The 16280-nt window shown below is 39.7% G+C and overlaps 2 protein-coding genes across 3 annotated transcripts; both read right to left on the bottom strand.

The window, feature by feature from the left end:
- Positions 1-459: 459 nt before the first annotated feature.
- si:ch1073-440p11.2 (4-galactosyl-N-acetylglucosaminide 3-alpha-L-fucosyltransferase 9) lies at positions 460-5606 on the bottom strand. Of its 2 annotated transcripts, none has more exons than XM_056741665.1 (2): positions 5488-5606; positions 460-3118 (listed from the first exon to the last, which is right to left on the bottom strand). In XM_056741665.1, the coding sequence occupies exon 2, from the start codon at positions 3111-3113 to the stop codon at positions 1959-1961; it is 1155 nt and encodes a 384-aa protein (XP_056597643.1). In that variant the 5' UTR covers positions 3114-3118; positions 5488-5606; the 3' UTR covers positions 460-1958. The 2 variants fall into 2 exon arrangements, with proteins under 2 accessions (XP_056597643.1, XP_056597644.1); XM_056741666.1 differs by having other exon boundaries at positions 460-3113.
- A 5610-nt stretch (positions 5607-11216) lies between these two features.
- Positions 11217-15889, bottom strand: LOC130415226 (lanosterol 14-alpha demethylase). The gene is made up of 10 exons (XM_056740771.1): positions 15564-15889; positions 14729-14827; positions 14487-14663; positions 14197-14323; positions 13927-14101; positions 13724-13843; positions 13348-13543; positions 12011-12106; positions 11708-11876; positions 11217-11622 (listed from the first exon to the last, which is right to left on the bottom strand). Exons 1-10 carry the CDS (start codon positions 15711-15713, stop codon positions 11429-11431), a joined length of 1503 nt encoding a protein of 500 aa, XP_056596749.1. The 5' UTR covers positions 15714-15889; the 3' UTR covers positions 11217-11428.
- Positions 15890-16280: the final 391 nt, after the last annotated feature.

The raw sequence follows: 16280 nt of genomic DNA, 5'->3' as shown, positions 1-16280 counted from the left end.
AAATAAACGGATTATTTTCTGATTTGTGTTGAAATGTTTCATTAGAAAAAAACAACACCTTTAGTTGGGCATATTTACACTACAAACACTTGTTTGTCAGTGATCTACACGTGCAAAAATTAAATTTAAAATAATCATTCAGTAATCGTAATCGAGAGAAAATGTTCAATTAATCGAAATTTCAGGCCAAATCGCTCAGTCCTACATAGTCAGAATTGATCGGACAGGTGCGGACGAGTGATGTGTTTTCAGCTGTTTTCATTCACTTGTTTTGTGTTTGAATCAAGAACCTTCTTTATGCTCATTCATCAGTGAAAAGACACAAACATTTCTCAATCGTTTAAATTCCTTTTACTTGGAACATTTTATCAAAATCATTTTCTCTGTCCACAACAGTACAAGTTACAAAGGTTTGTAGCTCATCACACTGTTGAAAGCGTGACATCGTGACATCGACACACACACAGTCATGAAAGGTGTGATATGAACACAGCTAAAAGCAATATTATGGCTTGTTTTAGAAGAACTGCAGTGTAAACACCATTTAAGATGTATTATCTCCTCTTTGCACCGCCTCTCTGAAACAAAACTCATGGCTCTGAAAAGCGTGGTGTGGTGTGATTGGTCAGTTCACCAGTGTGTAGTGATTGGTGGAATACTGCAAGCTTGTGAGGGAAATGTAACGCCTCTGACCATATTTGGAACATCAGGTTCCTCTTCAACTGTACTGACAGGTACACCAACTTACTTGAGTATACATTTGGGCGGTCTTAGTCACATCTACCACACTTTCATTTCTGCTATTTGACGTGTCTAATACATGCATGAGCAACTTATAACACACCAAAAATAAATGCCACATGCCATGTGACCCCTTTAATATTTACATTTAGGCATTTGGCAGACACTTTTATCCAAAGTGACTTACATTGCTTTATCCTATACATTTATACATAGGTATTTGCAATCCCCTGGGATCAAACCCACAACCTTGTGCTGTTAACGCAATGCTCTTACCACTGAGCTACAGGAAAGCTAATATTCATAACGTGAACTGCAGCACTCGTGTGTGTTCACTTTTGTAATGAAATCCTGAGACGTCTGATGTTGTGATAATGTCCACAGAAAAAAAAATCAATTGTATTTTGATCTTTTACAGATGATTCTTCAGTTTTTAACATTTTAATTTTGTTAAATTTGTGACATTGTCAAAACATTGTGTGCTTTTACAATCATCAGAAACTTTACCAGATCACAGAAGTATCAAGATGAGATCTCAGTTATTTCTCCTAGACATCGAATGATATGATATTCGAAACTTCTGCTGAAGTCTCATGTGTGTCTCCAGAAAAAGAGTCAGAAATCTGACAAATGTGTCTGTCATGAGAGTTTGAGAAGAGATGTCAACAATGTGATCTCAGATTTGTCTCGTCTAAAGTCGACATTATTGAAGATCTCAATGTGAACTTATTTCTCATCACATTTACTAAAATCCAGATGATTTCCCCTCTAGAATCTACATCATTTACACCTTCAGACTCTTCATGTGTTCACACAATCACACTCTCATTTGATTATCTTTATATTTCTCCCATAATCGATCTAAAGAGAAACACATGAGACTAAATTGATTCTTGAAATAGAACACAACAGAGAACTCCCAGGAATCTCCCGAGCCATGAAAGAAAAACCTTTGAGTGATACCTGGAACAAAAACAAAACTTATTTCCTGTTCACACGCTTGCTCAGGTCAGAGCAGAATAAAGAAAACAGAGAAGAGTTTCTACAAACGCATGAATGCGCAGCTGACGTTTCTTTAGACCACAAGAGTAATATAAGACCATCTGATAGGTTTCTTTACAGTCTGCTGTTGTTTCTCTCATGTGTTTTTGTCTGAATGTTTGACACGAGATCCCAACGACCGTTGAGTCAAATTCAGTATGATGTCAGTCCTGTTATTAACCCCAGTACCATGTGTTGAGATCATTCACTGTCTGGTAGTTTCTGTTTCTTCTGATGTGATCACAGGACCGGCACGCCTGCTCAAGACCGAACAAGGTTCCTCTCACAGCGTAACTTCCTCTCCAGCCGAAATACTTCATGTACATGTCTGTGTTTTGATGGAGGACTTTGAGATGTTGTGCAAGTTCTCCGGCGGTTTTGAAGTCGTCCACATGTATAAACGAATCTGCTGGTATGAATCTCTCATAGTTCTTTCTGGATGGACCGAGGACCACCGGTACGGTGCCGAGCGTCATGGGGTTGAAGAGTTTCTCTGTGATGTAATCTTCATGTTTGGAGTTCTCGAAAGACAGATAGAATTTACAGCTGGACACCAGTTTTGGATAATCTCCATCACTGATGTATCTGTTGAAGGACTCGCCGAAGGTCTCCACGCTGACGTGTTCCTTCAATTTGTCGTAGTATTTCGAGCGCTCATGGTCTGGGTTCCAGTTAGACACAATCCAGCAGATGAATTTCTCCTTCTGCGGTATTTGATATGTTCTGTCGTCAGCGCTTCTCTCCGAGGTCTGACCGTACGGGACGGTGATATCAGAATCTCTCCTGTAAGATGTCGTCAGGTTAAACAGATCATTCAGACGAGGTATGAGGCCAGAGTTGCTCGGAGACTCCATGTTCATCCAGACCCATTTCTGGAAGTAAGGCCGCGGCAGCGTCGGCATGTTGGATAAGTCCTGGTGGATATCTCTGTGATGAAATAAGATGCCATGTGCTGTATTAAACAGACTCCTGTCTTCCGTTAACTGACATCCCTCGATCTGAAACAGTGAACTACAGGATTCCAAAGCAATGCTCCGCCCGAACGGAGGCGTCCAGATCAACAGAAGCGTCTCTGTTTGTGATGGACTTGATGGTTTAGCTTCTTTGAGTTGGTTGTTGAGGACGGTCAGGTTCACATCACAGGTGTTATTTCTGATCTGGGTGTGGTTGATGCATGCGTCTGCACAGTCGTTGTGTTTGGAAACTTGAAGCGCTGGACAATGTAGACGGTTGATTGTCGGGCTGTGGTACATGTAGAAGATGGCAAAGACACATGACAGAAAGACGGCAGCGATGAGGATGTGCTGACACAATCTTTGAGTCTCCATCATCTGCCCTTCAGAAAAAAACATAAAAAAAATATATATACTGCTTTTATGACAAAGCCGACTTGTATTGTAGATATTAAAGCAATAAACCCCAAGAAGCCGTGGGTTACAGTGCATTTTATAACAGCTAAGGGAAGTTGTTAGGCACGACGCCTAAACCCCCTTAGCTGTTATAAAATGCACTGTAACCCACGGCTTCACGGGGCTTATTGCTTTATAAAACAGTTACTCCATATGCTTAGCAAGGTTTCACTAAATAAAGTAAATAAAAAGATATTTAGTCTATGTGGTGCAGTCAGCTGTTATATATCGAGGTATTTTATAACGGCTTAGAACTCCGCTCAGCCAATCAGAATCAAGGACCAGAACTGACCGTTTTATAATTTAAAATATATAATAGCTTTTAGTATGGGGCTCATATTTTAAAACATAAAATTGTACATAATTTTTTTGTACATTATGTATGTATATGAGTGTGTCTGTAAGCACTTTGGGCCTCATTCATGAAACATTCATAAATTGTATAGTAAATTCCGAGTCATTTGTGCATAAAATAGACCTTCCCAAAAACTTTCCTGCGGATTCAAAAATACTACAAAACGTCAGATTTGGTAGTGAAATGTGTGTGTGCTAATGAATTACAATCATTCGTTTACAGGGCGCCTATCTACGCTCATTCACAATTAGCATAATCCCCATCTATGAATTACAGCTACGCAAATAAGTGTAAATATGATGCATCAAAACGCAGCCTCAAATAATCTAATATATATTACACAAATGTGTAATGACTTTACAAAGATTTTAATCAAAAAGTGGTTCTCCGCGTGTGTGATGAATAAAGCCCAATGTTTTTCCATCACACCCAGTGTGCACATGCTATAGATGAGTCATAGATGTAGCTATGTAGTCATAGAATATAGCTCAGTGGTAAGAGCATTGCGGGTTTGATCCCAGGGGATTGCAAATACCTATGTATAAATGTATAGGATAAAGCAATGTAAGTCACTTTTGATAAAAGCGTCTGCTAAATGCCTAAATGTAAATGTAATAAGACACTGAAGTCACAGCTTTAGAATTGGGTTTTTAGGTCATGAGTACAATTAACCAGTGATTCAGTCTAGTTTTTTGTAGTGTTTTCTCCCCACCCACACGCCTGATCCAGATCGACCCATGAGCACCACCGCACTCATTTCATCGATGTCAAGCCGTGTTGAATGTTTGGCCATCTTTGGGGGATGGCTGCTAGTGTGTTCAATGCAGTGATCTGTTTTTCTTGTTTGATAAGGAAATATAACTGTGATAGGTCGATCTTGCTGTGTTAAAATCTCCAAAAGCATTATTCACAGTCGTTAAGGGAGTGTGATCCTTCCAAGATGGCGACGGCACCGAAACATGCAACATAGGGTGTGACGTCATCTTCACATTCTCTTAAAGAAAGATCTATTGCGATCAAGACTTGCTGGTTTTGTTAATCACTGTCTCTCAGCCAGTTAAGAGTTACATTTAGCCTTTGATGGTATATGTATACAGTCCATAAAGCACGTTTTTTATCAGCTGGCAATTTTCAATGTACATTTGAGATCCAGTCTCATTTGAGAACCCAGCTGTAAAAACATTTATTAGTGATATACTATTTCTACATAAACCCTCACATAAATTCTAGTGGTTTCACGGCTGTGTCGTTTCGTTTCACATGGGACACAAGTTTCGTATATTGTTGACATTGATCTTTAACTATAATAATCAACAATGAACATTTGATCAGTTTTATTAAACATCCGTTGCACTTCTTGATGCTGTCAGTGTCTCTAGACTGTCACAAGTCTGATCGTGAGTTCTCATCTCTTAATAATAAACATTGAATTGTACGTTTTCTCTCCCTTTCTCCCTCGTTTATTGATTCAGCACACAAAATAAGCTTTGTGCAGTTGGGTAGTTATATACAATTTAATATGCCAATAATCCTCTTTTAGAGTCCTGTGGTAATGTGACCCAGCGCAGCTGTACTCACAAAAACACTGAAAAGGTTTCACATCTCCCGATTGCACCAATAGTCTAAAAGTAAGTGTGTCTGACATAAACAATGTTGTTACGTATCTTGTGCTTTGTTTTAGTGGGTATACGGAAATCCTTGATCTTTTCTAGTAAGCATACGGTGTATACCTGCATCTCACGTAGACTCCACTGCAATAAACTACAATGAATGATTGCTTCAGGGTTTAGATTTACATCACTTTCCAAAGCAAATATCAATTCAACACAGATGATGAACATTTTGGATGGATGACACAAAGTTACATAAGAATATCAAAAAAGTTCCAGAATCTTTTACAGTTTCTATGTGATTAGTATTAGTAGCAGCAAAGTGTCTCACCTGTGTTATTCTCTACAGCATCATCTTCCTCCGTCTCTGTTTCTATAGCAAAACAGCACCTGAGCGCCCGAATCTACACCCAAAAGAATACAATATTCCACAGGGTAGAAGTGATTGAGGACTGTGATTGTTCGTGTCTCAGAACACTCTCTCTCTCTCTCTCTCTCTCTCTCTCTCTCTCTCTCTCTTTCTCTCTCGTATGCATGCATGTTTAGATGCATTTAATGCGAGTGTGTGGTTGTGTTTTCACCTCAGTGTAGTTTCTTCTCTAAATGTCAACTTGCAAGTGTATTATTCAGCCACACGGCATCACAGAGTCTGTCCCAACCTAGCAATTTACTTTTGTAGGTTTAGCAACATTTCAGACTTACTGACAAAACCTTATTTTCAAAATGCACCTACAGCAACACATTTTTCTTATTTCTAGCAACTTTTGAAAGTTGACTCAAACAACAGAATCAAGCTTTTTGTCCTCAAACTGCAAAAAGTGTTTTATGTCTCGTTTTCAGGTACAAAGGGGTGAGAAAAATAAACTTGCGTAAGGTAGTTGAGAAAAAGGTCACACTAAATTAAATAAAGTGTATTTTTCTCTCCCCATTGGTAGATTTGTTTGCTTAATTTTAAGCAAACATTTTACAAAAATGGTCGAAAAGATATTTTTGACAAAAAACAAGAGAAAAATGCTTAATAAGAATGTTTTTTTTTTGCAGTGTACTCAAAATAATAATCCTCAATGAAGTCTCTTGTATGTTTGGCTGTAGAGGTCTGTAGACACGCGCTTATCAAACAAGTCCTGGAGGACTGTCAGCTGTCTGCAAAATGGAGAAGAGGTTTAAGATAAAGCATGCTTACACTGTTAAAAGAACTTTCTTAGTCTTTTTTTCTTGTTTTATGGGAAAAAAATAAATAGAATCTTGAATTAAGGATGCTCTTTTCCTTATTCACTCAATTCAAGATTCATTTTCTTACCCTATTGGGAGATTTTTTTGCTTGTTTTAAGCACAAATTCACTAAAATTTCATTTTCTTAACTAAAATCAAGACTTATTTTCTTAGGTCAGTCTCAAAAAAATGCTTCTTGATTCAAGAATGTTTAGACATTTCAACTGGAAAACAAGACAAGAAAGAATGTCATTTTTTGCAGTGTAAAGATATATTAAGGTATAATAATGTTAATGTGATTTTCTGCCATCTAATGCAAATAAATATAACTCTAGTAAACATTACATATGAAAGAATGAGTCAATAAACACTTCAATGGAAAGAAGATCTGTATTTTGTCGCATGAGTAGGACAGACAATGGCCACAATGCTGTCTGGCCACAGCCGCCACTTCTGCTTCCTGTAAGTTTGTCTCAGTGCAGGTTTTGCCTACACACTTTTCTATAACAAAAAAACTTTTAATGCATAGTAGAAGTAGAAGAATTGGGATGCAGAAAATGGTTTTACTACAATTAAAACTGAAAAACCATGGTTACTGTGGTAAACCAATGATTTTTACAAAATAACCATGATTTTGAAAACCATGTTCTTTGTAAATACAATTGTAAACAATGATTACTGTAGTAAAACTATTGTTTTACCCCAAGAAATCAATTCAGCAAAAAACATGGTTACTTCACTTATACCCCAAAAACCATGGTTATGTTCCATAAGCGTTCACTACATAATTTAGCAACAAGTTGACCTGTCTTTAGTCATTTTTGCTGAAAATGAGCTTGCAACAGTGCTCGGTGTGAAGGCGGCACGCGCGGGGGGTGAAGGGTAATGTTCTTTGGCCGTAGGGGATGAAGTACGTCAAATGATTTGTGTTAGTGTCATCCAAAATAAATATATAATGCTATTGTTCTTTTTTGAGTAGATAAAGTGACTTGTCAGGCAGTGGTACGGGCAGAAAGCCCAGAGGGTGATTTTTTACATTATGTGCAAGTGAAACCTGAGGTGAGAGCTGTGGGGGAATTCTCTCTGTCCGTTCTTGGTGTGTGGAAGGGTAGAGGTTCCGTGGGTGATGGGTTTTACCCGCCGCTGCTCTCTAAAACAAATCAACAGCAACACGTTCAAGTGTGCTTTATTGTCAATTCTTCCACATGTACAGTACATACATACAGAGAATCGAAATTGCGTTACTCTCAGACCCGTGGTGCATACAAATAACATTAAACACTGACAGTAGACGTTGAAATAAAGATAAATACGATTTAACCATATGTACATATAAACTATATGGATATACAAATGAGGACATTGTAGAACAATAAAAAAATAAAAATAAAGAGAGATAAAGTGACAATTGGCACATGGCAGATAAAGTGCAAACCAGTTGAATAAAAATAATACTGTGCTGATGAGAGTAGTGCAAGAAAAGTCTTTTTATCAGACTGTCAGAAGACGTTTCAGACAATGCTGGATGAGGTAGAGATTCAGGCAAAAGTGACTGGTGCGGGTCACAGTTGTAAAGGGGGGGGGGGATCGTAGAGTCAGAGTTCAGTGTTGCTTGGGGTTAAAGAGGGGAGGGGGGGCAAGGACGGGAGGGAGTTCAGCTTCCTGACAGCCTGATGGATGAAGCTGTCCTTCAGTCTGCTGGTCCTCGCCTGGAGACTCCGCAGTCTCCTCCCTGATGGCAGCAGACTGAAGAAGCTGTGTGTCGGGTGGGTGGGATCGCCTGCAATGCTGAGGGCTTTGCGGGTGAGACGGGTGCTGTAGATGTCCTGGAGGGGGGGAGAGAGACACCAACGATCTTCTCAGCTGCTCTCACTATCCGTTGAAGGGACTTGCGGCAGGACGCATTGCAGGCTTTGCAGCTAGTCAGGATGCTCTCGATGGTGCCTCTGTAGAAAGTGTACATGATGGGGGTCGGGGCTCTGGCTCTTCTGAGTTTGCGGAGGAAGTAGAGACGTTGCTGTGCTTTCTTGGCCAGTGCTGCAGTGTTGTTAGTCCAGGAGAGGTCCTCTGTGATGTGCACACCCAGAAACTTAGTGCTGCTCGCTCTCTCCACAGTAGCACCGTTGATGGTCAGAGGAGCATGCTGAGTGTGCGCTCTCCTGAAGTCAACAACAATCTCCTTCGTCTTCTCCACATTCAGAGAGAGATTGTTGACCCTGCACCACCCAGCCAGGCGGCTCACCTCACTCCTGTAGTTTGTCTCATCTCGGTTGCTAATGAGACCTACCACAGTCGTGTCATCCGCAAACTTGATGAAAAGGTTTGAGTTGTGTGACGGTGTGCAGTCGTAACCAGTGGAGAACAAGCTCACCCTCTCCTCTTCTTCAGCCGCTTCTATCGGGCGAGCTTGATGGGGAGCAGGTGCCAACGATTGGGCAGTGTGGGGGCTAAATTGTGCCGTTGCCTTGGCAACGCTTATTTGACATTGGCCCACTCGCCACAGTCAGACAGGGTGACCCAGTCCAGAAATGTGACCTCTGAATGTGACCCATCCAGAGAACGGTGAACACACACACATCTGGAGCAGTGGACAACTATCACTGCAGCGCTCAGAGAGCGAGTGTGTGTACAGTGTGTAGAGCAGCTCAGTGTTTACCCGTCAGCGCTGAGAATCAAAGCAGAAACATTCTGATCACGAGTCTCACTCTCGAACCATCAGAACACGACTGCTTGTCATTGGTTAGCTGTGAAGAGGTGCTTGACGTAGGGCGTTGATCTTTTTTCCAACTTAAAAAGTCGCCGCCGTTTAAAAAGGTGCTCAGGATGTTTTTTAAAAGCACTGTTTACTCCACAGGATTATAATGTAAAACAGACGCCAGCAGCTTTGAAAAAGAAGTCAAGTGTGAACATGGCCTTAAAGAGTTATATCCTTACTTTCCAACATTACACTTTGTGTTGCGTAAATGTAAAGTTTTCTAACCTTAGATGAATATAAACAGTGTTGGGAAAGATCCCCTATTTCTGTTATCTTTCTCAGCAGGTAAACTTCATACAAACTTTAGAAATACTCATGAAGGAAGCAGTGGTGGAAAGTAACTAATTACAAATACTTTCGTTATAGTACTTGAGTAATTCTTTCTACTTTTTTATGTATAATTCAATTGTAGTACTTTTACTTTTACTGAGTTGTTAGAAAATAAAGCATTCAGCTTTGTTACATTTGCTTTTTACAGAGTAAAAAATATCTACATTTATTTGTGAGATTTATTAGCCAATCAGGTCGCTTCCAGGCTCCAGCAAAAAATATCTAGATCTGGCGCCAGTTCACGTGAAGTGTCAGTTGAGTTCAGAGATCATCAAAATGTCTGCAGAGGATTCCAATCAGTTGAAATAATGAATTTTGTCAACAGTCAATTTGTAAATCAGTAGATCCAAGTCTGATTTATCTGTTAATGCTTATGAACACTCTTCGTCAGGGGTTATCATGCAGTGAAACATGACATTAGCAAATCCAACATTTCTATAAGTAAAGAAAAGTCAAACCCCAAAAAAATTTATGGATTTATTTGAAATATATTCATTTAAAAGGCGTATTTGACATGACATTTTGGACATGTAACTGTGGGACTAATGTTTCATTCTCTAGCTCTGTCACAGCACAACTTATGTGTGGTTATGACAACTGTAACAGTTTCCACAATGATCAGATTATGAGGGACTGTTAAGAATAATTTCATTGCAAAATCTGCTTCTCAAATCCAACAAAATTGGCTTTTTTAAAAAACAAAATATATAGTAATGAAATACATGTCAAATACACTGCATAAAAATATAGTCATTGGAAAATAATGCTTAAACATCTCAACAAATCTTTCATTGAAACTGAAAAGTTGTTGTTTCTCTTTAAAAGCAGCAGCACATTTAAACCTTGTGTTGACATTAAACACAGAGAACAGCTTATTGCACTTGCACATTGAGCTTTAACCAATGATTGGTTCAGTACTGTCATGATGACCAGAGCCATTGATAGAGAGAGTCACGTCTTCTCCGTTGACTTCAATGGTCGAGGTCATAGTTACCAGTAACTCATGGAGCTGTGACTAAACAGACCAGCTGAGGTAAACTTCTAATCCATTTAATGAAGAAAAAATGAAAGAAATAAAAGCATTTAAAGAGAAAACATCACTTCCTGCAACTATCTGAAGGCTGCATGAATCACATGACACTCCAGTATTTCGTACTTCTGTTGGCAGAACTCTCTCTCTCATTGGCTCTGTCAGTGACCGGATCACCGACTTGTCATTTTCAGTTCTGTTTCTATGCTTTTATTTTGAAGTAACGAACATGCTTAAGGAAATGTATCAAAGTCAAAGTCTGCAGAAATATAAAGACTAAAGTAAAGAACATGTACTTCCAAAGAATACTTATATAGGGTACTTAAGTATTTTTGCTTTGTTACATTACAACACTATTCACTTCCATCAGCACACTGGTTCAGATAAACATCAACAAAGAAATGTGTCACTGAACACAAAATCTAGATCCGGGGGCTGTTTCAGAAAGCAGGTTTAGTGAAAACTGAAAGAGTATATTAATGAGGGAATCTCTGCTTGTGAGGCATGACTGTAATGTCAAACATGAGCAAGGGGTTGTTACTCAAGTCCAGAGGAAGAAATTGACTCAGAGGTGTTTTTCATGCGAATGAAGCTATAGAAAGTGTTGAATACAAGATCGCCGATAACAGCGGAGGGCACTGTATATATATCAATATTATAATTCAGTCAAACATTCATTCCAAGAATAAAAATAATTCTAAGGAAATAGTGAAGAAAGCAGGTCAATGGGAAACACATTTCATATTGATTTATTTTCTCAACACAGATCTGATAATCACGCTTTTCTATTACATTTAACCTGTCAGTGTTTCAGTAGATGTGGCAGATAAAACAATATCTCATTTGTTTAGACGTTTTAGAACTTTTGATTATAAATTCCAGATTTCCTTCAGTCCCTGATACAAACGAGAATCATGTGAATATTTTTCAAGAATGCTGTAGGAGTTAATGTTGTTGTGTTTGTGAGTTTCTGAGTGTGTATCTGATGATGGGATTGTACGGCGTGTGTATCATGGTTGTGTAGTTGACTGCAGGAAAGTGTCCGTCCACCAGCTCAAAGTCAAACAGTCTCAGTAAAGTCGACCAGATGGTTTTAATCTGAACGTAAGCAAAGTTTTCCCCGATGCAGCGATGGCGTCCTGTCAGACATGAAGCACACACACACACGTCAATCACTTCAAAGCTAAATGTCACGTTTATAAAGTGCCTGACGCTCAAACTCACCTGCTCCAAAAGGAATATAAGCAAACTTCTCTCCAGCCGCAGGGTTATCATTCAGATAACGGTCAGGATTAAACTCCAGACGATCTGACCAGGTGTCCTGAAGACGATGGTTGACTGTGGGAGACACACACACCTGATGTCCTGGAGGAATGGTGTATTCACCTACAGTCTGACCACAGAGAGATTTCAGACAGTTGTCACATGATGAACACAACATTAACAACGGTGTGTATAAAAAACACACAATACAATCTGTGTGTGTGTGAGAGAGAGAGAGAGAGAGAGAGAGAGAGAGACAGACACCTGTGGGGTTTTGGCCATTCTCATCATAGTCATGATAGGAGGTCGTAGCCGGAGTGTTTCCTTCAGACAGCGATCCAACAAACTCAAGTCTTTCAGCTGCGTCACAAAACCACAAACACAACATGAGAGTGTTTAACTGCATCTTTACAAAAAGAACACACCACCTTACTTGAATGTACATTTGGGCGGTCTTAGTCAAATCAGACCACCAACTGATGTAGATTTGAGGGGATGTGGTTACACCAGGCGTCTCATTACTGTTACATAGAATGCATCTTTGGTTCTCACACTTTAATTTCTGCAATGTCACGTGTCTAATACATGCATGGGCAACTTATAACACACCAAAGACACAGAAAAACACCTGTTCACGCCATATGACCCCTTTAAATTGTAGAACTGAGACTTATATTCTGAAAATTCTGATCTTGAGAGAGATTTTATATATATTATATTTCATATGTTTTCTATTTGATCCGTTACTTAGCCCTAGAGTTATCGAGAATATTTAATTTGACTGACAATTAATTGTCTAATAAATCATTGCGATTGTGACAATGAATTGTCTGTATTAGGGCTTTGACATGTAATTCTAATAGATTTTTTAATTTGGCTTTGAAATGAACATATTGTTCTAAATATAAGACTTTTTTGGAAATACATTGGAGAAAATTAGGTCAACATCAAGGTGTAGGCGTTTACGTGTGAATAATACAACCGCCAAATACTTGCAAAGTGAGTTGAATTGAAGCCGCCATTAAAATGTTATGAGTCATAGAAAGTTTCTTTCTCACTTGCAAGACCACAATAGCATTTTCCTTCTTTGTTGAAATTTTGGTAGACTGGTTTTCAAACTGAGAATATCTTAAATAATATTAAATTGTACTGGAGGTTATTTGTATGGTATGTGGGCAATTCCAGCGTTATGGACGTGACATAAAAATGCTTAGAGAATGAATTTGTTACGATTATATTGAATCATCTGTTTATATTTTACTGAACCCTTGTTGATAGAATCTAAACATAAAAAAATGTCAGTCTGTGAAAAAAATATATATTTTAAAAAGGGAAATAAACATGCTTTAAAGTGAGGGTATCACCATACTTCAGTTACAATATACAGAGTAAATGCAGGCACTACAGCTCCCCCTTGTGTCTTCTATGGAGATGTGCAATAATTGTGATGATCTAAAACCATGGATGAGACGATTATTTAATAATGGAGACATCCATACTTAACACCTTATTTCAATTCCACTTTAATGTCTTATTGTTTGTCTTTTGTTAGATGTTTTAAAGAAAGAGAGAGAGAGAGAGAGAGAGAGAGGACGGGTCACCTGATCATAGTCAAGAGGTGGCAGATCTTCTCCACAGATGGTTTTCTGTTCGTTATAACAGCATTTCTGCAGCGCTCTGTCTCGAGCGAGGAAGAAGCCCATCCACGCGCTGGTGGTGGAAGATGTGTGCTGTCCCGCCAACAACAGACCGATCAACATCCCTGCGATCTCATCGTCACTGAGAGGACGTCCATCTCTACGACAGACACAGACACGTCACTCCTGACTCCTTTCTCAGATCAACAACACTTGATTTAATGTAATGGCTGTCTTGGAGAAATCAGTAAGATCTGTGATGTCGTGTGTGACTCGACGGGTTGACATGAGTGCAGATGTTGAACAGGTTGATGTCAGCGTGTGATGTCATGTGATGTACTTGTATGTGGCGTCTACGAGCGTCTGCAGCATGTCGTCGTCTTTCTCTTGAGCGTCTCTGCGCTTCTTGATGACTTTGTAAAAGATCTTCTTGATCTCTATGTGCGCTTGATCCCTCCGTCTGAAAACAAACAGAGCACAACGCCGTCATGCTTGTGTAAGATGATGACGTGTTTCATGAGGTGTTTGTGTTCGTGCGTGGACCTGAAGCTGGGCAGAGGCAGCCAGCCGGGCAGCAGCCAGGCAGCATGTGTGAATCCTCCGTCCAGATCTGCGTAGAGCTGCGCGACTCTCTCGTCCAGCATGCTGCGGATCTCAGGGCCGTGCAGGCAGCGGCTGGCCGTCAGGATGATCAGTTCTGATAAAGCCTCGAACAGATCTGATGTGACACAGACCAACGCTTGAAACATCTGAAACTAGTCAAGCTGATTTTGTCAAACCATTCAGAGACGGAGTTGTTTTTAAACTTGTTACCTCTCTCTCCACTGCGTCCCCATCGCTTGAAATACTCTTGAGTTTCTTCTTCGATTACTTCCACGTGCTTCTTGAAATGAGCGATGTTCAGTCCTGTCTTTAACATTTTCTTCTGCTCCAGGAACAGCTGAGAGTTTACAAACACACAACATGTTGTTATTACTTTGGATAAAAGCGTCTGTTAAATGTAAATGTAAATGTATGTGATGTAAATGTCTACACTTAAAACTAGAGATGCTTTAGAATACTGTCAGGTGGGACACGCCCACAGTCTCATCACGTGATCTTACAGGATTGGGCACGTCGTAGGCGACACCCTTGCCGAACACAGGTGTGGTGAGGCGCGCGTACACATCCTCGGCGTTCAGATCTTCATTCTTACTGTTGAACATCAGCGCGGCGGTGTCGCTCCCCAGCAGATACGTGAAGGTTTTTCCAACCATGGTGAAGCTGACCACAGGACCGTACTGAAGACACAAACCAGACTCAGATCATCATCATCATCAGGTCACATGTCAATCATGTCACTCACCTTCTCATAGGCCTGCTCCAAAAACTCGATAGGACTCCGACCAAAAGCCACAGCGTGACCCAGAAAAGGAACACTGGACGGAATATGAGGAGGATATTTCTGAAAAACACACAAACGATTATTACAGTCAGATTTAATGAAGCAAGATTATTTTATACTATGTCTTATCACGACTCTTAATGTGTATATCTTGTGTGATACATGTGTGTGAACAGCATTTAGAACTGAAGCTGCCGTTATTGTATAACTTTATTATTATTATTATTTAATGCCATAAAGACGAGCTGTAGTACAAAGATGGCAGAAAGAAACATGAATAAAATAAATACAAATAGTTTGCAGCTTTTTAGAGGATTGCTTTTATTTCGTCGTTTTTCTGTTTTTATTTGTTTAGAAATATAATTGAAGTCATTTATGTGACGAATGTGGTTTGCACAGAGCACTCTTCTGCTGGTATTTTCCTAACAATATAAACAACTGCACAACATATTTTGTTCTTCCGTTTTTGGAAAAACTTTCCATTTGTTTAATACTTAACAGATACATTTAAATTTAAAACAAAAGGATCATTAAATACAATCAGTAAAACATATTTTTAATCTCGATAGAAAAATACAAAGATAATATGTTCAGTTAAACTGAAAGGTCTTTGAGCAGCAGCTTTCTTTATTATTATTTAACCAAGTTTTCTTCAGTTTTCAATCATTGTGCAACACAGTCCTGACTGGTCGCTGCATGACGTCACCACACACCGTCAAATCCGTACCGCTCAGTGGAAACGATATTGAATTTCTCACGGTATGAGTGTCAGGTAATGCTGACGTAAGTTACTCACTGCGTGTCCCGCGTGCTGCTGTTTAAACATCAATTTGCCCAAATATCCCACAGTGAGCGTGAACACTGACGTAGCGAGCACCAGTGACGTCAGACTCAACTTCTCCACAGCGCGCTCCAGAACCTGCCCGCTCATTTCAAATAGCGTCATCTTTATCGAAATATTTAATCGAACAAATTGGGGACGCTTCTATCGTGCACGTCCGCGCCTAAATAAGTTACGATACTGGGCAGGGGCTCCTCGCTCACTTGATTTACTTTTATGGATCTCTTTCCTGGAGCGCACGGGGTTGCGCGCTGGCACGGTCCCGCCCCCGCGTGATGTGAGCAGGTCGGTCATTGGAAGTCTGAGTGTGTCCATCAAGTAACTCCATGCGCTGCGGCCGTTTTCTCGTACGCTGATTGGCTGTCGCTATCTGAACCGATGTCTGCTTATATGATGTCACCAGAGCCGCTTTTGGTCCAGGTGTATGTTGCACGAACATTGTCTTCCCAACCTTCTTACTATTTTATATTCTACTGTATATGTACTCTTGCTTGAAATGTATAATTACTTTACTTCTGCTTTTTTGTATTTACACTTGGCAATAAAAAGAAGTATCCTGCACCAGCAGGCATTTTAAAGGTAAACACCTGAAGTGAGCCGGACAGTTAAATCTTATGGTAAAATTGCACTTAGAAACTAAGATTTTATTACAGTATATAAGCCTTTATGATT

Source organism: Triplophysa dalaica, chromosome 25 (genome assembly GCF_015846415.1).
Source record: "Triplophysa dalaica isolate WHDGS20190420 chromosome 25, ASM1584641v1, whole genome shotgun sequence".
NCBI lineage: Eukaryota > Metazoa > Chordata > Actinopteri > Cypriniformes > Nemacheilidae > Triplophysa > Triplophysa dalaica.
This window is presented reverse-complemented; position numbering and strand designations above follow the sequence as displayed.